The sequence below is a fragment of the Punica granatum genome, chromosome 3 (genome assembly GCF_007655135.1).
Source record: "Punica granatum isolate Tunisia-2019 chromosome 3, ASM765513v2, whole genome shotgun sequence".
NCBI lineage: Eukaryota > Viridiplantae > Streptophyta > Magnoliopsida > Myrtales > Lythraceae > Punica > Punica granatum.
In genome coordinates, this window is record NC_045129.1 from 12,419,872 (window position 1) to 12,445,367 (window position 25,496).

Below are 25,496 nucleotides of genomic sequence, written 5' to 3' on the forward strand. Positions count from 1 at the left end.
TATCTTGCTATAAATTTCATACATATTATATAAAGATATTAAGAAGAAAGTTCAGACTGTTTACGTTTGTGAAATGATATTGAGCGTTTACATAATATCTTTTACATATTCTATATATATGTCATATGTATTATGTTGCATTAATTAATAAAAAATGTTAAATATTGAAATGTCATTCCGTATCATATGTGAAGTGTTCTAAATAGAGGAAGAGTACTTGTGTCTAAAAAAAGACTTATTTTCATCAATTTACTTAACATCCACATATATTACTTAAAATCAAACGCAGCAACGTACATTACCGAGTGTATATTCGCGAAAGTTCAGCGTGTCTTCCAAATGCTATAATATTATCATGTCAAGCAGCTATTCCCGAAAACCCATATTTTCGTGCAATTTGTTTAGAGCTTTAACAGCAACAACCTCTCGTCGATCTCATCTTTTGGTTATGCCGACAAGGTCCCATGAATTGTTCGATGATACAATATGTAATGCAATGTTCACTGTGCACACTGTACCCCAAACTGCGCTTTGCTCTCCCGCCTGGATATGAGAATATATATGTATTTATAGGAACCTCACTAATTACACCGTGTGCGCACACAATAAGTTCACTTGTGGTACACCGTCCACGACGAACGATATAGGCAACAGCCTAACTTTACATTATGCTCTAAGACCATCTCATTGTATCATTCAAAACAAGCAGCATCTGTGTCTTTGGACCAGAAGATGTTATTTCTAAGGGGTGGGAAAAAGAATAAGCCAAATTTCCTTAAAGGATATTTCCCTACTAATATTCTGGTCACTTTCAACACATAGCCAACCTGCTCATTTCTAGGTATATTGGTCGGCCACAATTTATAATTAAATCTGTGTGTTACTATTATGTGTGTGTGTATATATATATATATTCGGGCAAGTAACGTGGTAGGTAAAGCATATGTCCGCTGCCTCCAACTATCATGTGCCTTTTCCCGATATTATATGCTCCTTCTAGAAGGTTTTTGATTTAATTCAATTTTAATTTTAAGTTTAAACTAAAAGTAACGAGGAAGTGATTGAGACTAAATTAAAGGGACCAGGAGAAATCAGAGAACCGTTTAGGGTTGTAGGTGATCCACCGCCCGTACCCACCTTCTTCCCCATATATATATTTATATCAGTATACATATCTATATCTATATATATATAAATATGATTATGTCCTTTTCCCATATGTGGGATTGAGACAATTTCTACTGATCTATGTAACTATAAAATACGCAGAAATGCTTTTCTTAAAGCCGTCCTGCGGACCTCAGCTCGTGCCTGAGTAAGGGATGTCGATATCCGATATAGTAGGGCAGTCAATGCACCTTTTACTATGATGAGTGACCGTGGCCAGTTGATGTGGCTGAGACTGCAAGAGGTGAAAGATTGGTCATGCCGGATGAATCGATCATAATATTGTAGGGTCCAAGGGTGAATTCGGCTATCCGGTGGGAGTATTGGAGGAAAGGACTGAGTCAAGCTGGCATAAGTTGGTCCTACATATGCAAGCATTTACATGTTTCATCTAGTGGTCCATGCCAGTAACACTATACCCATCGTCGGGAAATATTTAGCTTATCATTGGAAGCCAACTTATATAGGTTTATTGGTTGGTAATTCACAAGAAGCCCATTGGAATCAAATGGGCTAATCACTTCAACAGTTAAGCCCACTTACTTGGCCCAATACAAGTCCAAAGTGCAACTTTTTTCTTGTTATATATGTATACACGTACGGGGAGGTCTACGGACATAGTAAGAAAAGGATCAAGAGGCACGTATAGGTAGAGAATCCCTTTGATGAAAATTGGACTAAGAATTCCTTGATTTGAATGAGGAGCAAAAGAACCCATATTAAAATGTGGCTTTGATCATCAACGATGGCGACCGGTCCTTGCATTATGCATGGAAGCGAAATATTTGTATAGACTGTCATCCCTATTCGGATTCCAAACTTGGTCCTGAGAAATAACATGAATATAATATATATGTACATATATATTTTTGTCGAGTAATCATCAATGTTCATTAAGGAAAGCCAAGTATTTTTACAAGGTTAACCCTCTAAAGTACAAAAGGAGCGAAAATCTGACCTAAGACAAAGTTGACATAAGTCGTGAGCTTGAGGATTATGGAATCGTGGAACCCAAGTACAGTGCGAGTCTGAGAAAAATGAAAGCAATTGCCTAATGTCAAGGATAATGGTATTAATGTCCCAAGGAACAGAACAGGGACATAGGATAGCATGAACTAGGACTAAAGCATTAATTTCGAGCCAAATCTTGGACTAACCAGAATTGAGAGCAAAGGAGGGAGCAGGGAGCAGTGCTTGAGCTTCAGCGTGTAGGGGGGAGGGTGCAGAGGTCGGGGCACACCATGAGTAATGTATGCCTCCATCCAGGGGCTTTGCCTCTCCGGCGATGGCTGCTGTAATTCCGCAACAAGCCGCATCCATGCTAATTTTCCACCAGTTCGAATCGATGCTGGGTCTGAATTGCAGCTCGTTTCCTTTTATTAGCAAAAGGAAACAAGCAACACTTCCTGTAATATCCAACACATCCATTTGTAATTGTAGTTTTATTTGTGTTAAAATTTAAGAAATTTGTCCTACTTTTTTTTTTTTTCATTTTTTTGGTGCTGAAAGAGATTCAGTAAAGCTGCTCAGTTCATGAGAGTTACATAGTGCCCATGATATGAGATGAGATGAGTAAATGCTCTGCTCGTTCTGACTGTAAATTCAAGGCCATAGGTGGAAAAAGAGTATTGATTTGAATTTGAATTTGAATTTATTTATTTATTTTGCTGATCAATGAATTTGATTCTCATTTTATGACATGGCATTTTTCGAATTATTAGACCATCTCCATCAAGAGAGACTCCGCCAAATCTCAAATGCAAGCTCTGCTCTGCTATATAGGTGCTACATCATTTAGAGACACATTCAAGAAAAATAAAGACATCCCACTCCAACAGTTGTCTCTCTTGTTGGATCTCTCATGAGGGCCCACATACATATTATGTTAATTAAATGAATATAGCTAACATATATTAATAATAGTTTAAATTAATTTAATTAATTATACATAATTAAACAAATATTTAAATTGTAATTAAATTAAGGGTAAATTGCACTGTTGGTCCAAAATATTTTACAAATGTTTCATTATGGTCCAAAAAGTTTTTTTCGCTACATGATGGTACAAAATGTTTCAAAGTTGTTTTATGATTGTACAAACTGTCAACTCGAGCTTGACGCCGCCAAGCCGACGCTGACGTGGCTACTACATGTCACCTCCTTACTGACGTGGCCGAAAAATTTTAAATAATTCTAAAAATTTTAAAATTTTAAAAATTTTAAAAATAATTTTAAATTTTAAAAAATTTTAAAAATAATTTTAAACTTTTAATTTAAAATTTAAGTTTAAAATTTAAAATAATTTAATATTAAATTTTAATTTTTTTATAAAATTATTTAAAATTATTTTTAAAATAAAAAGTATTTAAAAAATTTTAAAATATTTTAAAAGTTTAAAATATTTTAAAATAATTTTCAAAATTTTCAAAATTTTAAAATAATTTTTTTTTTTTCTAAATTTTTACTCTTTTTACTCTTTTTTGTATTTTTTTTTTTTTTGTATTTTTAAAAATAATTTAAATAATTTTAAATTTTTAAAAATAATTTAAATAATTTTCAAAATTTTCAAAATTTTAATTTTTTTTTATTTTTTTTCAAAATTTTTACTCTTTTTTGTATTTTTTAATTAATTTTTGTATTTTTTGGACTTTTTAAAATTTGAATTTTTCTTTAATGACGTGGCGTACTATAATTGGCTCCGCGTAACAAAAGTGACACATAGGATGAGCTACGTCAGCAAAATGTTAACGGCGTTAGGGCCAATTGACGGTTTGTACCATCATAAAACAACTTTGAAGCATTTTGTATCATCATGTAGCGAAAAAAACTTTTTGGATCATAATGAAATATTTGTAAAACATTTTGGACCACTAGTGCAATTTACCCTTAAATTAATTTTAGATTACCAGTGCAATTTATCCAGATTTATATGAAGATGAATCATATTTTAACTTAAATTTCATGCTTAAATTTGAACAATTTAGCCTTGATTTATAGCCCAAAAAGTACTTAAAATAACTCAATTCCATCGAGGATATCGAGTTATCAGAGATCTCAATAAGTCAGGGGTAAAAAGAAAAAAAAAAAGGAAGTGGAGATCTCAATAGCCAAGCTTGGGCGGTTCCTTTTTCCACTTCTGGGTTGGAGGAACCGATGCGAGACACAATTTGTTGAACATATTTTACTTTTTTTTAATGAATAACATATTATTTGAAAGAAAGTTTGATTTTCTAAGTATCACCATATTTATAGGATTTGATGTGATTAAAAAATTTTAAAATACTTCTTATTCTTATTTAAATATGATATAATTTAAAATAAAATAGAAGAGTTTATAAAGAATATCATCGATTTAATATTATTCTCCTCTCCCTTTTTCCTTTCTACAAGTCAATATCTCCTTATTTTACCCTCCTCTTAACTTTCTAGTTCACGTTCTATCACATTATTTTTATTACCGCAAAATTTGCGTCTAATTGACGAATTTAATAATATCATATTTGAGACGATTGTAATTTAATTGCGCATGTAACACGGATCATGTCTAGCAAAATACTACAAAAGTTCCATTGAACTTATATATGTAGGTTATATTCAACTAAAAAGTTTAAACTGATAATTAGTGTGTTTTCTAATTCTACTACAGGGCAGGAGAATATTCTAACCAGACAAAATGACATAACAAATTGAACTTTTTTAAGAAATTACCTATAAAAGCATATTTAATTGGTACCTAGTTGTGCTAGTTGAGTCCACGAGTCTAGTTCGGTAATTCTGATCGGATCTAGATCATCATGCATGTTAAGACCCCTTTTAACATGCTTAGATGTTTCTGCTCAACGATTTGTGACCTAGGGGGCCTCGGGGCATCGATGAGCAACCGGTTACATATATTGAGGAGATTTTTACAGAACATTTGTTGTATCTCCATAGCTACGTATTAAATTGATTAATCTAATCACACTGTCCAAATACCTTATACAGCGATAACAATTACTTAACAGCTAATATGGAATGAAATTTCTCATGGACATTGAGATAGATATTCCATAATTAGAAAAACTAATGAAAAGACTCATGTGATGCACGGAATCAGTTACTGAAATTCAAAAATATAATTTTATAAATAATGTTGATCAAATTATAGAACTGAACTTTCTTTATCCAAATTAATATTTTTATTTCATGCAATATTAATTTTTAATTGAATAACTGATTATATGATTCGTAAGTATTTAAACATTTGGCATAACGCAAAAAAAAGAAGGCTTATTTATTCATCTTTATTCATCTACCATCTTCTTTCACCCATGCGTTCCAAAATAGACGTTTTGGTCCCTGAAACATGATGCTCACAGCAAGTTCATCCCCGAAAGTTTTTCTCTGTACTATTTGGTCCGGCCGTTTGAAACCTTTGGACCAATTGGTCCTTCCGTTGGAGAAAACGTTGGTCCCTGGGCAGAAGACCTGACCGACGCTGTGAGGACAGAGCCTGCCTTCTTCTCCTCTTCTCTTCTCGGTTTCCCGCTCGAAATTCCCCCAATTCTTCTCTTCTCTTCTCGGTTTCCTTGCCTTCTTCCGATTCAGTGTTGAAATTGCCTAGACAGCCGTCGAATTTCTTCCGAGAAGGCCGATTGTTGTGAAGATTTCTTCCGATTGCCCCAGCCGGCCGTGAGAAGCCCGATTGTTGCACATGGGGAGCAGGTGAGTTCAATTCCCTCTAAGAATCCCGATTGTTGCAATGTAATTTCAGCCGATTGTTAAGTTTGGGTGGTTTTGGTTTGTTTTTGGGCTGTTATGATGTTGAAATCGATGTTGCTGTCAATTGCCCTAATCAGCTCCAAATTGCCCCAAATCGATCAAACCCTAAATCGCATGGCTGTCGGAGAGTCCGAGCCCTAGCCGTGATCGATTAGCAACGGGAACCTTCTTATTCTCTTCTGCTCACTTTGCTGCTTTTTGATTTCGGATTTGGCTTCAAAGTAATCGAAGAAACAAGCTGCCGCGAGTCCTCGAATCTCACTGCCTTCAATTTCGAGGTAATTTTCGCTATTTCCTTTAATGTGGTTGCCCAATTTGGTTGCCTAATTCTCTGAGTCGAAGAACTCAGTTCAATGTGGTTGCCCAATTCTCTGAGTCGAAGAACTCAGCTCAATGTGGTTGCCCAATTCTACCATGTTCAATTCAATGTGTCCATTTAATGCCATGTCATGATCCTGCTCAGTATGTTACTACGAGAATTGATTTTGCAGATCGTGAGGGAGATCAAGCTCTTTACGGGTTTCCTGATGGACACTGGGAAGTCAAAGTTCCGGAAGAAGAAATGCCACCCAACGGAATCTTTTCAACGAAAAATAATTATGTCTTTACAATTTGGCCGACGGTATCACGCGGGTTAGTACCTTGTATATGATATATTGATATTGATTCCTGCAATATGTTTAGCAATTTGTGTGTCACAGACTCTCAAATGTTCTCCAAGTTTTTGTACCAAATGAAAAGTCAGTTAAATTTTACGACCAGGGGAATAAGCATCAACTGTTTCCCCTGATAATTTACTGAGATTTACTGAGAAGAAACGAATTGTACTTCTGACAAGTTCAATCATCCGCTCCAGTCCAGGTTGTGAAAACTGTAGAACTTGAAGTCTTTTCAAGGGAAAACACCTCTCGCGTGGCTTCATCTGAACATTGTCATGTCGAAGAGCTAATTTCATGCAGAAATTTTTGTGCTATGCATCTCGGTAAATTGATCATTGATACAACTGTGAGAAATATGAAATGAAAATAACTCCCTTTCAGTTGTCAAAAGAATTTACTGGAACCGCACTAGGAAAAAAGGAGAGACTGCTAAACATCAATGAGAATTTAATTCTCATCTCTTGACAATGCCATTCGCTTCACGATTCAGACTCCTACCAACGCGAGGAAAAGAATCATCTTATAATATCTCAAGGTGGAGTTTTCTTCTCTCGGCACTCATGAATCTTCAATTTTTTTGCATTTGCACCCACTTCTTGCAAACTTTACAGATGATCCAGGACACGCTCCAAATATAATTCCCACTAGGGATTGCACATCTGTCTCCTCCAGGTTCATCTTTGTGCTCTTCTTGCAATGCCGACTTATCCTGATCCTCAAGCTTCGGATGAACAGCTACCAGATGGCTCTCGTTGTGCGGTTCTGAATCTCTTTGATTCTGCAATCAAATCATTAGGAGAGTGTATCATTATATAGATGAACAATAAGAAACAGGAACCAGTCATTCATTCCCATCACATTGTTTGGACATTGTTCTCATATCGATTTGAAGACATTGGCTTCAGAAAATGAAAACGAGTGTATACAACATATATCTTGTGCTTCAAACTGCTAGCATTTTGTGAAGATATTAATTCCAATAAACTACTCTGAGAATGAAGTTTTAAATATATTGTATGAACATGAGGTTCATCCTACCTCGGAGTTAGGGCCAGTATGGCAGCTGCTATTATTCAAGACTGCTAGTGCTGGCTTCACCTCCTTCACAACCTCAAGTACTGTTGGAAGCTTGCTTATCGTACTGAAAAGCCATCCCCTGCACCATAAATTTCGACCATAACATATGACATAGAAAAGAGAAAATAAAACTTAAGAAGTCCAGCATATACAAGAAAGTCAATTTAGAAGAGTGCTCGGGCTCTTGACTCTTCCACCAAACAGACCTGCATTACAGAACAATACCGACTCTTAACAGGAGTACAATCCAAATCACATTCATTTCTTACATATCATGGAACGCCCACCGTCACGAGCTATACAAAAGAAGAGAAGTGTTTGGAAATGGGATCAATGTATGAACCCAAGTCTTCTCTTGGAGATTTGACTCCAACAAACATGATGAGATGGGAACCAAACATATAGGAGAACTATTACCTATCAGCCTTGCTAAACTTGAGACTTTTAGCATAGTGGGTCATCACAGAAAGCAACCATGCATCACTGAAGGCAGCAACGTTGGATAGCCATTCTTCAAACGGCTTATCATCTTTGGGAACGTTAATGATGATCGTGGGTTCCGGAAATTTGGGTGGCATTTCTTCTTCAGGAACTTTGACTTCCCAGTGTCCATCAAGAAACCCGTAAAGAGCTTGATCTCCCTCACGATCTGCAAAATCAGTTCTCGTAGTAACATACTGAGCAGGATCATGACATGGCATTAAATAGACGCATTGAATTGAACATGGTAGAATTGGGCAACCACATTGAGCTGAGTTCTTCGACTCAGAGAATTGGGCAACCACATTGAACTGAGTTCTTCGACTCAGAGAATTAGGCAACCAAATTGGGCAACCACATTGAAGGAAATAGCGAAAATTACCTCGAAATTGAAGGCAGTGAGATTCGAGGACTCGCGGCAGCTTGTTTCTTCGATTACTTTGAAGCCAAATCCGGAATCAAGCAGCAGCAAAGTGAGCAGAAGAGAATAAGAAGGTTCCCGTTGCTAATCGATCACGGCTAGGGCTCGGACTCTCCGACAGCCATGCGATTTAGGGTTTGATCGATTTGGGGCAATTTGGAGCTGATTAGGGCAATTGACAGCAACATCGATTTCAACATCATAACAGCCCAAAAACAAACCAAAACCACCCAAACTTAACAATCGGCTGAAATTACATTGCAACAATCGGGATTCTTAGAGGGAATTGAACTCACCTGCTCCCCATGTGCAACAATCGGGCTTCTCACGGCCGGCTGGGGCAATCGGAAGAAATCTTCACAACAATCGGCCTTCTCGGAAGAAATTCGACGGCTGTCTGGGCAATTTCAACACTGAATCGGAAGAAGGCAGGGAAACCGAGAAGAGAAGAGAAGAATTGGGGGAATTTCGAGCGGGAAACCGAGAAGAGAAGAGGAGAAGAAGGCAGGCTCTATCCTCACAGCGTCGGTCAGGTCTTCTGCCCAGGGACCAACGTTTTCTCCAACGGAAGGACCAATTGGTCCAAAGGTTTCAAACGGCCGGACCAAATAGTACAGAGAAAAACTTTCGGGGATGAACTTGCCGTGAGCATCATGTTTCAGGGACCAAAACGTCTATTTTGTCATAGAAAATTCTTGAACTTTTTGCTTTAGATGTGATTATCATTTTTTTTCCGGTAGAGAATTTATTGTTTTTCAAATTTAATTATAGTTTCATTTTGAGTAAAATAGTTTCCATAAACTATGCAGGATCCACAGTACATATAATTATAAGTTTTAGTTCGTTTATATATTATACAATTAACCTGTTACTTGGAAATTAATTTTTTTACTACTAAATTTTTCCTAATTGAGGGCAAAATTACCTATATAAATTAATTCAAGTAAAGTTTATACAGATCCAAAGTACAGATTATCATAGTTTTATGCACATAAAATAATTAATTGTTATATATAATATATAAATTTTATTTGCTATAATAAATTTTCCAACATAAATTTAAAATGATAGGAGATTTGTATTGCAATAATCTAATAATATATTGAATTTTGTACTTATAAATTTTAGTTCGTTTATAAATCGTACAGTTAACATATCAATTGGAAATTATTTTTTACAAATAATATTTTGCAGGGTGAGGGCCAAAATCCTATATAAATTAATTGAAGTAGAGTTTCTTTTTTCTAATTTTGTTATTTTTAAATTAAATTTAAGCTAAATTAGACATAGAAGTAAATATTATTTACATATTATATTTACCTTTATAACTTTATTAATTGCATAAATATTGACCTTTCTAGTCCAGCTTCAATAAATAGTTACCTTTATAACTCTATTTATTGTGTATATATTGACACTTTTATCCCTATGTTAGTAAATACTTACATCTCTAACCCTATTTATTGCATGTGATACAACGTTATATATATACTAGCTTTTTTGCATGTGCTATGCACTGATTATTAGTTAGAGTGGTTATTTTTAGATGGATTTTTAAAATTTTTGACATCACAATTGAAATATTCATTAAGTTTTATGTATTCTTAAATTGAAACCATTCAAATATTAGTGCATAAAATAATAAATTATGGATAATTAAAAATGAATTATAATACTAAATATGGATGAAGAAAATTATATTACCTAGAAAACATATTACATTTTCTTAAATATCAAATTCTAAAAAATTATAATAGATGACTTCCATGTACTTTGTAAAAAAAAAAAGAAGTGCAAATCATCTACATCGTAAATTATTCTTGCAAATTCCTATTTTAAAAATTTATAAATAGATTTTATCTTTTATTATTTCAAAAGTGTTCAACATTTAAACATGCTTAATGCATATAAGTAGATTTTATTTTTATTTACTAATTATTTCATGTTATTTTAAGAAATTGTATTTTTTCTAAATAAATTTTGAGATTACTTTTTTAAAATTAAGAATGTGTTTGTATAACAAAATTATTAATTATTTAATAATTTATATGCATTTATTAATTTAATGCTAATTGTATATACATTTATAATTTTTTATTTAGACATTTAACGTTATGATCTTATACTATAAATATAATCACTTTTCGAACTCAATTAATTACGGGGATACAAGTTTATATATTCATATATAGATATAGATGGATTTGCATTTAAAGGGGATTTCTTGCTGAAAGTGCAATTAAATCACCACTCTCTTGTCTCTAGCTGCTCTTATAAGTCGATGAAAATAAATCTTTTTTACACCTATCAATTAACAATTGACGCGTGCAAACTGAGAAGAGTTCTTTCCCTTATCTTAATATATATATATATATATGTATATATAAATGTGTGTATATATATATATATATTTGTATTCTCTACTCGACATGGCATGAAAATAAACACTTAGATCAGATTGGATAGGAATGGACCTAATCCAATTGTAGACGGAGGAGAAATTTCCCCCGTTTTTTCTTTTGTATTTATAGAAATTTCCGTTGAATCGATGACCGATTAAACTTAGGATCAACTTAAGAATTGTTTTTTTTACAAAAGAAACCTATTGACTTAATACAATATAATGGAATCAACTTAAGAGTTTAAACTATAAACACTTGTACTCAACTAACTTTCTTATATGTATTATTCATCCAAAAAAAAACTTCCTTATAAACTCTTTAATTTTGTAATGTGAGATTTATACTCGTACCCAGTGCTTTCGATGTAGGATGCTCAATAACCATATATTATTCATTTACGACTTGAAATTATTGGTGAAATGTTGATTTTTTTTTCTTTTAGTTGATGTAATTTGAACAGAGCAGAGGACTGACGAGGGAACAGAGGACCGACAAGAGTAGGTGAGAGAGTAAAAAATGCATGCATGCAGTGGCAGATTCGTCGTATATCGTTTTGTTTCCCTCTTTTTTCCGTATATAATTCGTCGTTTTGTTCCATCCCAGTTTTTCTATTAAAAAAAAGTTTTTAAAAAAAATCTCATGAAAAGAAAAACCTATTCATCTCGATATGAATTGAATCTTTTGGATCAAATATTCATTGTTCTGTCCGTTTATTTTAGAAAAACTATACGAGAACAAATAATTATTGAAATTTATTATACCGTAGACTAATGATCCATAAATTATATACTATTAATTCCACTTGTTTATTTACTGTAATTCTATTTATATTTCCTTATATCTCGTGAAAAGAACGGATTATTGAAATATTTTTATTTTTCTTAATTAAAGGCAAATTCATTAAAACAAACTACAAAGTTAATTGGGTCAGTTATATCCAGAAGCCCTAAAAAGAACTTCAGCGGGCAAAGATGAAATTTTAATTTTAAATCTACTTACTACACGATAAAAATCAACAATACAATTATTACTTTTTTTTCTTCAATTTTTTAACCATTCAAAATTCAATTTTTAATACTAAATTCTTCCAACTATCCATTATTTTTTTCACAATTCAACAATAAAATCATTACTTTCCCTTAACTATTCATTATTTTTTTCATACTTTTTTTTTAATTCAATAACACTATCATTACAAACAAATTAAAATCAAAACTTAACTCTACTTAATTCTAAAATCAAATACACCAACTAATCCAACAAAATTACATTATGGGCAAGAAAGTTGTCGGTACGAGAAATATACTAAGCTTCCCACGAGTCAAAAAACAACGAAGCCTCAGAAGTTATTGAGGTAAAAGTCAAAAGGGAGGGAATGGTGGTTTCTGAGCTCTGCAGGGCTTCCACAACATCCATGGAGTCGCAGAGCAGAACCAGAGTGTTGAGGCCGAGATTGCTAGCATATTCAATAGCTTTAAGTACGGCAGCTGCTTCCCCTTGAAGAGGGTCGGTTGCGTCCAGTTTAGAGGTCCAAGCATGTACAAGAGAGCCTGTAGAGTTTGTGCAAGCCACACCAGTCCATGCTACTGTCGAGCTGAAAGCGACATCAAAAAAGAACATGAGATTGAATGAAGAGGCCTTCAATATTTTCCCCTGCAAACACAATGATTTCTCAGCCTCCTGGAGATGGATCGATAAAGCTGAAGAGGATCAAGATCTGATGGTGCAAGCCTCAGGTGTTCCTCAATTGCCAAATATTATAAAAGCAAATTGCAGCCTGCAATTGGAAGGAATGAAGAAGGCTAGGAGGAGTATTTAGAGCATCATCAATACCCAAAAGCAATTTGATCCCAACAATGATGTTCATACTAAGGAAGCTCGAAGTTCTTATAGGATGCGGAAGCTGAGACCAAACAATAGTTTTAAACGGACATATGCTCAGGCGTTTCCAAGGCACCTTGGCAAAACGGGCAATAAGGATCAGAGATCTGAAAACGTTGAGAGTGGATGGAGCTCATAGGAAGGGAATTGGAAATGATTTTCCAAAATAGAACTTTGTGCCTATCATGAAGTTTCATTCTCCAAAAATATTTCCATTCTAAAAAAGTGAGATTAGAGCTTGGAAATCGAACTTTCTAATCTGTAAGATATGCAGATTTGACACTGAAACTTCCATTCCTCGAAGAGACCAAGTAAGGTTGTCAAAGAGAAGATGAGGTTGAACTTTAATGGCAAGAATAAGTTGGACAGTGGGGTCATCAAATAGATTTGCAAGAAGGGGAACATTCCCAGAGGATCCGTCTGATAATAGCAGATCAGAAACCCATTGGACAGTGGAAGGAGCTATGTTGCCACGAGGTGAGGGAGTAAAACCAGGAAGATTAGGAACCCACGGATCCTCCCAAATGTTGATCCCTTTCCCGGGGGCGGCAGTGTAGCAAGCTCCTTTACGAATGAGAGGGGCAGATCTACAGACGCATTTTCAGAAGAATGAAGATGTCTGCTTGGGCACGTGTTTAAGAAAATGATGATTCTTCAAGTAACGAAACTTCAAGAGCTGAATATGTGGTCTCCGGGAATTCTGAACTAGGCTTCAAGAGTGTTTAGAAATGAGGGCCATATTTTGGTCGTAACCTCTACGGAAATTCAGACCACCTCTTTCTTTTGGGAAACAAAGAGTAGACCATGCACGAAGGTGAAGTTTTGGTTTATTAGAGGAAGAGAAACCCCACTAGAAATTGGCTAACCTGCTACCTATAGATTGACAGATGGGCTTAAGCAGGAGGAAGTTTGACATAGTGTAGGAGGGAAGAGCAGACGCAACAGATCGAATGAGAACTCCACGACCAGCTTGGGAAAGGACTTTTTGACTTCCAGGAACTGAACTTTTGGGTGACTCTGTCAAGAACTGGAAGGAAGGAAGTAGTTTTTGCTTGCTGAATATACAAAGGGAGACCCAAATACTTCGAATCGTAATGTCCTTTTTTCATATTTAGGAGACGACATGTAGTTCCTTCGTTGATTCGGAATGGTCCTCCTGAAAAACATGACATATTTGGACCGATTGATCTTTTGGCCAGACCATTTTTTATACGTATCCAGATCATGAAACAGCTCAGAGAGATTTTGATCTGAGGCCTCGGCAAAAAGAAACAGGCCATCCGCAAATAGAAGATGGGTGAGTGAAGGCTAGCCTCGACCAAGTTTGATACCACAGATAGCACCCTGATCTTGTGCTTTTGATAGCAAACGAGAGAGGACCTCAGAAACAATCAGGAAAAGAAAGGGTGAGAGTGGGTCTCCTTGTCGAATACCTCAAGAGGGTTTAAAAAAGCCACAAGGGCTCCCATTTAAGAGAGTTGAGTAAGAGACAATCGGGATACATTGGTGAATCCAATGTACCCATCTGTCCTCGTGAACCAGGGAAAGAGTCCAAGGGGTGTGGAGAGGCATATCGAAAATCAGGAGCGTGATAATATGCTTAGAAACAAACACCTGTTCAATGTCTATACCAGCCTTGCAACAAAAGCACGGACCACCAGCTTTCCCTTGAGCAGGGAAGATGCAATTCAGAGAGAACCCGTCTGTTTACAATATCCATCACTGCAGCCGAATGAATCTTAGTTTAGTTTCCATCAAAGAGAGGCAATCGGGATGAAACCTTCGAACCAGGCAAGGCGTTAATAAGATGGACGACGAAGAAGGGGCAAGGCAGAGGGATTTGAATGTTGGGTTGAGAGAGTTGGATTGTGGATGTTGGCAGGGAATGGCGAGGGTGGAGAGGTCGGAAGGGGAGAGCTGATCGGTGATTGCAGAAGCGGAAGTTTGTACGTTGGTGGGCATGGAAGGAAAAGAGGATGTGATGGAATGTTAAGAAGGTTGAGAAACAGTATTAAGCAAACTAGACGAAAGGTTTCCGCGTATGTGTGAATTAAAACGTAATAAGGTGTTTTATTAGTTAGGCAATAAAGTAGAAAAGTAACATTTAGAAAATAGATTTATCTTAGCTAACAACATTTAGAAAAATAGATTTACATGCCGAATATATTTTTCTCTCATATTTTGTATTGTTATTGTGCACATAGATCTTGTCTTTATTATAATACGTTAGGACGTTAGAAAACTCTCCTTAAACAGTTTCCAAGTCCTTAGATACTCGAAGTCAATCATTTATCTCTGTCTACTTCGTTGTTACTTCTTTCTCTTAATACGGGTTATTTTATTTTGCTATCATTGTATAACATATTTTGTGGTAAGTACTAAAAGTAGGTTGTTTTCCTAAACGAAGTTGTGTTTGATTTTCAAATACAATCACTAGTCGACTTAACTTAACTCAACTCTATTCTTTTTCAAATTCAACACTATAAAATTTATCTCTTTCTCTCATTTGATAGTAATTTCTCGCTCATATTTTTTCTTAATTATTTTTTGTTGTTGACTTTTTTTTTATAGGAAAGATTATGATAGTATTACCACGAAACTGAAGGTACATCAATTCGGGAATAGCCCTCATGCATACAAAGGAAACAAAATTTGACCTTAGGCCGTATTGGCCGAGGTTATGGGCATAGGAGTTATCCGAGCAAGGAATCCAAGAACATTTTCAGCCCAAAAAGAAAGCCAATAACATAGTGATATCCGAAACTATGCTCCTAATTTTTCAATGGGAACGATGCGAATTAAGAATAGCATCAACTAGCACTAAGCATTACAACGAATCTAGATCTTCTTCCAGTCGCAATCAAGAGCTAGGGAGATGGCCAGTAGTGCTGCCATGGCCTCAACTGTCCACATACATAAAAAGAACCCACTTTTACAAATATGAATTAGTTTAGATCATTCGATATCTTTTTGTTTTAAATAAAATTTCGAGTTTGAAGTTTGCCAATAAAAAACGTTCATAATTGAGAAAGTTATATCTTTCTTAGTGACCTATATAAGCATACTCAAACTTGAATAAATCGGAGCCCAGTTACAGATACCGGGTATAGACAGAAGAAAGTCCACTTTCTTTATTATATTAATCTTTCATTTAAGCGATAACATGATGGGTTTATACAGCATCATGGACTGCACTAGCCTATGCATTTAATACATCAGTTGAAGTGAATACATCGATCGAACCCAGCAAACGACCAATTTTTGTAGAGAATGTAAAGGCATAGGCTAACACGATCCATCAACATTTGACAACAATTGTTTAGAGGCATTTGCCATGCGATATACTCGTTACCCAGACACTTCTTCGGGGATGGGATCCATGTCTTGGAGAGACATGTCACATTAAATCATTATATAAGAAGAGTAGTCAAATTACCTAAGAGATAAACCCAACTGCACATAATAATTTTTTTGGGATAAATGCTCATATTCGAAAGTTCAATCAGGTGCCAACTAATTCAGTCAAGCTAGGTCGATTTACTAAAAATTAAAACTCTCTTAATATAAATTGTTTACATTCATAAAGAATCCAACTCGAACTTTTACTTAAATAAAATAAAATATGAATCGCTTCAACTAATCCAGATCCACGCAATAATTTCTTCTTTGCATGCATTGCAGTTGCAGAGGGACTCATTGCCCCGCTCCACCTGTTCTCTCTCTTCCGCGACTTACCGACACATTACCCATCATGCATGCACAGCTCCACTTCCCACTGTATGATACATATGTACATGTATATGTAAAGGCCCCACTTTCCTAATGTACTGATCAGTTCTTCAACTCTTTATATATACACACGTATATATACGTGACACACCCCAAAAGCTCTTTGAGAGAATCAGCTGATCGGTGATCTTCTTTAAGAGGGAGAAGCAGAAGAAATGGAGATGAAGAGGTCCATGGGTCTGTTCTTGATGCTGCTCATTGTCTTGGCTTCCCGTAAGTCGTTGCTCCTGCTTCGATCATGATATATCCCTCCGCAGCGTCATCCTGTGTTTTAGTCGTGTCATCGAAAAATCCTTAGTCGCTGGATTGTTTGTTTAAACAGGGTCGGTAACACGATTCGTCGAGTAGTTAATAAGATGAGCGGACCGAGCCGCAACAACATGCATGCACGATTTTAATGTGAAATCTATTTAAATAAAACAAAGCAATTCTTCTGTTGATTGTTTTGTGGATAAGGCCATTATTATAATTTATAATTAGTAAGAAATTATTGGAAGTGACTCGTTGTTGTAGTTGACTCGGGTCTACGAAGTATTTTTTTATTTGACATGCAGGGTCTAGTCCAGGAAGGGAAAAAAAGATAAGAAAACGAATAGTTGTTTTTCGATTAAATCAACATTTGTAATTGCTAAGTAATTGTTTAATTAAGATTAGTCAAATAAATAATAACTGCGTGTTGGAAATTTTAACTGCATGACATGCAGAAGAGGCGGTGATGCCGACGGAAGCGAGGATATGCGAGTCGAAGAGCCACAGGTTCCGTGGGGTCTGCATGAGCAACAGCAACTGTGCCAGTGTCTGTCACAACGAGGGCTTCCCTGGTGGCCGATGTCGGGGCGTCCGCAAACGCTGCTTCTGCACCAAGGTCTGTTGATCCCCCTCAATGTCTCAGCCGGCCGACCCATCATCGCCATTTATCCTACCAAATGCGAGATCATCTCTGATGTTTAATGTAATGTTTAATATATATGCATCTAATATAGGCAGGAGAGAGCAGTCGATCTGATTTCAACCTTGGTTATCGATTTCTCTAGTTCCCCTCTAGCACGTTGAGTGATACAGAGAGGGAAGCCTCGGCCCTCGTCAGTAGCTTGTTATGATTATTTCTATGAGTCATCGTTCTGTGCTGTGTTTTTCCACGTCCAGCTTAAGTTAATTACGTGATCTAGTTCTTCGTAATGGCCATATGATGGTGGTCTAGCTTGTACCGGCAATATGATGGCGATTTGTGAGCCAACTCGGAGTGTTCGTGTGCTCATGCCCACTCTATTTAAAGCTTGAAAGCTTGCTTCGTATTGCAGCCGAGCGAAATGCTCTTACTTTGTTTACTTCATATCTCCTCGATTGTAGGTTCAATTTTCATGCATTGGACAGTATCACTTTAGAAGTCATTCACACGATGATAAGTGCTCTCGACATTTTATAAAGTCAGTATCACTTTAGAAGAAATGTCAGTATCACTTTAGAATGCGCTCACAATAAGTACTCTCGACATTCTATAAAGTTTTTTTTTTCCGATTCGTGAAGCTTAGACAATGAAGCTTAGACAATGAAGCTTATACAATGAAATATAAATTTTAATTCCTAATAAAAGGGTATAATGAAATATAAATTTTAATTCTTATTATTAGGGCATAATGAAATATAAATTTTAATTGCTAATAAAAGGGTACGAGTAATTTTATTTAGGTATCGAATTTGGAATTTTTTTTTGTTTATTATGCAATAGCGTGTGTCATCACGTTAAATTTTTTTATTTCGTGTGTCATCACGTTAAATTTTTTTATTTCTTGTTTATTAGGCGACATGGCGCCACATTTTTTTAATGAAGTTCATTTCTTTTTAGGTATTGTTCACTCTTTTTCTCTAGTTGAAAATAAACGCACAAGACCTCACCAGAAAAAGAAAAAACGCACAATAGAGTGAAATCCGATCTCAGAGTCATAGGTAACATCGGGTCCATTATATATATATATAATGTCGGGATTTTAAATTTCATATGAGAATAAGTGTGGGTTGAATTCCTTGTAGGTCTATCGAAGTTAGTTCTACGTAAGATACATATGGGTTCAATTCCTTGTAGGTTGATCGGAGTTCTACATCCCCGGTAGTGTGCTGCATGTCCACGCAGGTCCAACCCAGCGTGCTGCAATTACGCGTTCAATCTGGCTTCACATTCACAAAGGTCATTCCAGCGTGCTGCTTACGCGTCCTTTCAGCAATATTCTGATTTTTTATTCATGCTGCAACTGAATGCATGTGTTAAGTATTCTAATTTTATGTTGAATTAAGCTTTTAAGAAGTATTCGGATCTAATTTCTTATAGAGTCATTGGATATTTATGACCCGTTTGTTTTTAGGGTTAAAATAACAAAAACTTTAACTTTAATTCAACCCACTACACAATAAAAATACACATTTCTCAAGTCAAAAATTTTAATTTTAACTCAACACACTACACAACATTTGTCCTTTTCCACAATCAAAATCAAAGTTATTTTAACTCTGAAACCAAACGCGCCGTTAATAATCAAAGATTTTTAGTGAACTGTTTTGGAGTAGAGTTATAATTCTGCATCACTTCATCAAATGGTGTCAAAATAGTTAAGGGAATTTATTATTAAAAATTTGATTGTAATAACAATTAAGGGAATTTATTATTAAAAATTTGATTGTAATAACAGTTAAAACAAGTGTGAGAAAACTTATTATAAAATTGAAGAAATAGATAAAAAAGAAATTAATAGTTTGCAGAATTTGATATTAAAAAATTAGTTGTAATAATGATTAAAAAAATAATGTGGAAAAATTTATTATTATATGAAGAAAAAGATTTTAAAAGTAATGATTGTGTAAAGTGAAATGAAATATAATTATAATTCTAAACCAAAACAAAACCTGGTGGTCCACAAAATTCAGTCCCATCCACAATATGCCGATTTCTCAATTGAGAAATTGGGGGCCCGAATAGAGCCCAACCATAGTGAAAAAATTTGCTTTTTTGAGAGCCCAAATTGTCATCGATTGAGAAATTGGGGGCCCGAATACTACTACATCATGAGACGCCTTCGTCGGGCTATCCCATTTCATGATGTAGTAGTATTCGGGCCCCCAATTTCTCAATTGATGACAATTTGGGCCCTCAAAAAAGCACATTTTTTCACTATGGTTGGGCTCTATTGATTTGCCTTCCTCTGATCATTACTCGTTAATATACGTTTTTGTCTGGATTAAGGAAAATAGACTGGAACAAGGGAGTGAGATCCCTCCAAAGAGATCTATATTCAGTTTTTTTTTTTTTAAAAAAAAAGGTATGATTGCTTCGTGCTATACTAAGTTCTCACAGGACAGATTTTAGTTAAGTCAAATATTGGATAAGTACATATATATTTGGAGGAAGGTAGCCTTTGTTGCTCAATTGGACACGCTACAATATGGAATAATATAAGATCAAGGCTTCCATCTGAAAAATAGATCAGTAAATAGTGGAAAAATATCCCTTGTGCAAAATTTCACTGGCTTATAACTAATTTAATCTCCAATATAAAAACTCAAGCTAATATGTTATAAAATCTAACTTCTTATGAAGTTGTAATTTTATTACTATTCGAGATTCTACTCTCGACATTTGTCCTCACATGACAATGCGTAGTCCTCTTTTACTTGTCTACATGTGCCACATGCCCTTGAACACCTACTATCAACAATAGACCACAAACCAGGCTTCTTTTTTCTTTTTTTTTCTTCCTTGCTCGAGCGAGGGAGATGAAAATGAAGCTCACTTTGGCTTCTTTCAATACTGGGCCTACCACGGTGTGAGCTCATATTGGCATGCGGACATCAAACATACTCTGACACCATGTAAAGTTCCATTGGGTCCATAATTTCGAATTGATATGCTGTTTTACTACTCAATTTTTTGAAATGGAAAAAGAAATGTGAATGAATATTTTAGTATCCCAAACAAAAATTGGGATGATGGGATGAGGTTGAACTCATAATCGTACGCCAGTTCAAGATTCGGAACACGGAGAAGAGGTCCGATCAAAAGGTATCGATTTTTTCTCTTGTTCTCCTTTACAAGAGGCACGAAATGGAGTTGCAACACAATTAACATGCCGGTTGGATTTTGGAGCTGAGAATTGACTGGAAAAATAATGAAACTTAAAAGATGCTTAAGAAAAGGTTAGATTGTTCTTTGTGAAATATAAATAGATATTCATCAAACCAATCAAATCCCAAAAATTTAAAAAAAAAAAACGACCACAGAGTTGTACAATCCCCATAATCAAATAATAATGGCAATAACATATAATTATGTGGATATTATATTCATGGGATGGCCATGCACAGATACTCATGTGCCTCCCCCATGTGATTACCTGCATTACGGTACACATCTCATCTTCGCTTCTCTTTTCTCCTCGCCCCCTCCCCCCTCTCTCTCTCTCTCTCTCTGTTTTTTTACAAAACAATATATAGTGATTTGACAAAGAGAATCTAGTCAATGTGCAGACTTGAAAAGATATTTCAAATTCGATGTAATTCACATTCCTGTATATCTCTTTCATAAATTTTATTGCTAGCTCATATGTTGTAACTGAAAATCATGAATATTCTCAATAATGAGCAAACGAACTCCCGGGCACAACACATGAGGGAGAGAGCAGCCTGAGTCGACGGGTTAGGAGAGGGATTGGTAGAATGAGTAGAAGAAACATAATGGAAGAAAATAATCCTCAAAGAATCCCATGACATATATAAGGAGCCGAGTAAATATTCGGTGAGTACTATTCAGTTACAAGGCTATATAACATTGAATCAGAATGTCTGAAAGTGAATAATTAACCCCATAACGGATCCAAATATTCTTACTTACAAGTATTTTTAACCTTGTAATTTTATTGGTTATTACTCATTCATTGTGAATGAGTAATAATACACATTGAATATTTAGTTATAAGCTGCCTCCTTTTCTTATTCTTTCTTTTCTCCTTTTCTTTTATAATTTTTTCACTAGACCGATCCCTTGACTTTTTAGCTCAGGATAATCTGAAATGGGAGATTAAAGTAGACCCCAATGAGTTCTTAGGATACAAAGCTCTATCATGCAAGTAAGCATTTCACATTATCAATATTTACAAATATGTAATTCATGATCGGAAGTCTCTTCATGTCTTTACATTAAAAATCCTGTGAGTTCTTACATGATGAGAGGCTCCCCTTATACAAGGAGAGCATTTCACGTAATCGATTTTTGCAAATCAACAATTCCAGATGGACAGCCTCTAGGTGTGTATGCATTAAATATTTAATTAGTTTTTTCATCTGTCAATTATTATATTCATGCTTATCAAGGAAAAATACAAAAAAATGAAAAATGAAAAAAACAACATTAGGGAAGTGTACTAGTATTACAGTACGAATTTCATGAAAACACGGCTTATAAAAAGCCAACTGAGGACATCCACCCTGTCACGCCGAAAAGAACGTTGAACATTTTTAGGGTATAAATTATGGTTATCATATCGGAGTTGCTTAATAAGAATATTTATTGGACGCCTTCATGGTCCAAATGGAACCTCATCGGAGCCTCATAAATGAGAGAGCATAATGGCAGTTGTGCAATACTCGTATGGAAAGTGTGGTCATTTACTAAACAAGAGACATTTTGGAGGATTTAAAACCAAAATTTTTGAAGGGAAAACTTTCCCCTATAACTAGTTTTTTTTCTGATTAAGACGAGACGCTAGTGGCTTGGTTAAGCTCCATTAAATGATGCCCATAAGTGAGGACTGAGAGAACACAGACAGGGAAATTATGAGATGGTAATGGCTCCGAAAGGGAATTATGATTGATCATCTTATATAATATTATATGCATATATGCATATGCTGTGTAGTCTCTATTCAACGTACCCATATCTATCGATCTACCTATCTATCTTATCTATCTTATCTTAATGGTAGGAAAACTCGAACTTCTTACGATTCAGAGATGTGACATTTGTAATAATTAAGTGCCATAGACAACCTGATATTATAGTTATATACGTGCCACAATGAGTTAAACCCACAGTAGACAAGAGATGTCATTATATATATATATATATATATATATATATATATTTATATTTATATTGTAGTCATTTGTTTTTCACGTTATTTATTATACGAAAGTCTAGTGAGTGTCAACTAATTCATAATTGTTTAATCGAATCATTAAATGATAAAAAACTCTCCTAATTATAAATTTCATTCTTTTATTAGAAGACTTAAATTTGAATTCTTACTAAGCAAAATAAGTATCACTTGGTCTCAGTCTATATCTTTATTCTCCGGGAGGTGACTTGGGAACGAGATTTAAGTTGTAACTACCGACATATACCGACAAGGGGGCTTTAGGGTTTTGTTTGATGTCAGTTTTTTTTTTTTTTTTTGTGAATAGAAGTTTGATGTCAGTTAAGTCGATGGCAGTATATATGGAGGAGAAAAAAAATGATAAATTTATTTAATCCCGGTACGGAATCGGTCTAGTTGAATATAATCGATACTCCTCTTCAAAAGCTTAAAGACGGAATCCATTACTCCACCGCGCTGCCCGCCTCACTCTCCAATCAGTAAAACTACTCGTCAATTGCTTCCTCTCCCCACGGCGTGTTTAGAGATCCCACGCACCCTTTCGTACCGACCCACCTGACCTGAGCTCCTCCCATCTCATCAATTATTACAGCAAATAAATAAAATAAAATAAACGAATCAATCAATGAATAAATAAGCATTCATAGTATGAATAAGGGTTGGTTCAAACAGTTTAATACTTATTTTCTTTAAGTAAGGTCTCGAATTCGAATATTATAAATGAAGAAAATCATTGATTGTGAGAGTTTTACCCCTATGTGGATCAACTAGGCTCAAATTGAATTAATTAGGATCCATTATAATAAATTTAATTATTTGCTCCGGAATTAGCGAACAGTGATTGGTTCAAATTTTTTTTTGGATAAGTGGTGTAATTTTCAGTAAGCAAAAAATATGTCCAATATTCCACTCATCCAAAATACAAACTCAAAACAAAGAACACTGTAATCCTAAACTTTGAGTTATAGAAGATCAAGATAGCTTAAATTATACATTTGGAATTGATAACAATTTCATCTTCAACATCTTGATGGTACGGAGCACTAAATCCGCTACACTTGCTAATTTCTTCTCAAATATTCTCCAGTTCCTTTCGTTTCATATCATGTATGTGTATATGATCCAGAAGAGTTTATGTGCAATAGCATCAAGTGACATGTCTTTCAAGCTTGAAACCCATTCAAGTTCCCAATTTATTGGCCATCCAACATGACCTCCTCAGCATAATAAGTTGCATCAAATTCCCCCAGTAATCCTACACCCAAAACTCACTTTGAGTGGGTTGGAATGACAATCCCCATTTAAGCATTTGATAGTGCTTAGCCTGTTAAGACTAGGTAACCAACTATGAAAGAAGCCTTGAGCAAGTGGCCAGCGAATTTATCTCCAATAGAACTACGTACTTTTCGTTTCGGAAACGTGGGTCGGGTCAGCACAATATCACTACTTTTTAAAACTGAGAGATTTTTAAGTTCGATTTAGTTTAATCCTGAAGGTTCTTTGTTTGCTTTGCCATTTTTCTTATGTTAGGTTCATATATCTCGTCTTGAATTCAGAGATATTGGAGAGTTTTTTTTTCCCCTCTTTCCCCAGTTCACTTTTCAGAAATCTCTATATGATTGGTAAAAAGCATGAGTTCTTATAAAGTCCATGATACTCTATGTCTATTGTGAATACCAAGTTCTTGTACCCGATCCTAACACGATCAATGTGACTACACACCCATGAAATAAGACTTAGACATTTTAACAGCTTCATCATGCTGAATGTTGATAGAGCAGCAAGTTCGTGTTTCATGAAAAGTACTTGACCAAAACTTATAATTTACGACATAAGAGTAACTACCTAGATTAAAGCTTATGACTAACAGCTTCTAGCTGTCCAATTTCAATTTACCGCCTTATTCTAACTCTTCATGAAAAGTATTTTTTACCAAAACTTATAATTGTAACTACCTAGAGTAAAGCTACTGACTAACAGCTTCTAGCTGTCCAATTTCAATTTGCACCCCTATTCAAACTTTTCATGAAAAGTATTTTTTGACCAAAACTTATAATTTACGACATAAGAGTAACCACCTAGAGTAAATCTTATGACTAACTGCTTCTAGCTGTCCAATTTCAATTTCCAGCCCCTATTCTAACTTTTCCTCGTCTTCCATGCGCAATCTTTACAAGGGCAACATGTTCAATTAAGGCCAATAAATTTAATCTGTGGAACGCGCAGACCTATCGACACACTCTGATATAAAATAAAATAAAATAAAATAAAAATGTTTTAGCAAGTTGGCCTTTCTTATCATCAAACTCCACATTAATCAGAACATTCATCCAAAAGAAAGGGAAAGACAGTAAAAAGGGGGAGGAAAAAACTCTCCAATTCATTCACAGACACCACCAAGAAAGCAAAGGAGGAAACCGAAGGCAAAGGGAGTTGACTTGTACTGAGAAGTGAAGTGTAAAAGGGGGCAGTGATGAATTGGAGGCAGGCTGTTCTTTGCTGGTCATCTCCAGGATCTGTCCCCTCTCACCAAAATACAATTTCGTTCTCTCTTTTATACCATTGATATACGGGTATCCTCAACCTATTAGCTGAGTTACATGTCCGCTCGAATGTCAGCTTAGCCTTAACCACTAAATGCTCTAATGAGTTCCAAACTCCTGCACATAAAATTCATCCAATTGATAACTCGTTTGTGAATCGTATCGAATCTCGTAAT

General features: G+C 35.2%; 2 protein-coding genes across 2 annotated transcripts; one reads left to right on the forward strand and one right to left on the reverse strand.

The window, feature by feature from the left end:
* Nucleotides 1-7,155: 7,155 nt before the first annotated feature.
* LOC116200391 (PHD finger protein ALFIN-LIKE 6-like) lies at nucleotides 7,156-8,125 on the reverse strand. Its single transcript, XM_031531237.1, has 4 exons — nucleotides 8,082-8,125; nucleotides 7,817-7,870; nucleotides 7,626-7,743; nucleotides 7,156-7,365 (listed from the first exon to the last, which is right to left on the reverse strand). The coding sequence occupies exons 1-4, from the start codon at nucleotides 8,123-8,125 to the stop codon at nucleotides 7,156-7,158; spliced, it is 426 nt and encodes a 141-aa protein (XP_031387097.1).
* Nucleotides 8,126-16,689: 8,564 nt separating this feature from the next.
* Nucleotides 16,690-17,965, forward strand: LOC116199085 (defensin-like protein 1). The gene is made up of 2 exons (XM_031529382.1): nucleotides 16,690-16,850; nucleotides 17,342-17,965. Exons 1-2 carry the CDS (start codon nucleotides 16,793-16,795, stop codon nucleotides 17,509-17,511), a joined length of 228 nt encoding a protein of 75 aa, XP_031385242.1. The 5' UTR covers nucleotides 16,690-16,792; the 3' UTR covers nucleotides 17,512-17,965.
* The last annotated feature ends 7,531 nt before the right edge of the window (nucleotides 17,966-25,496 follow it).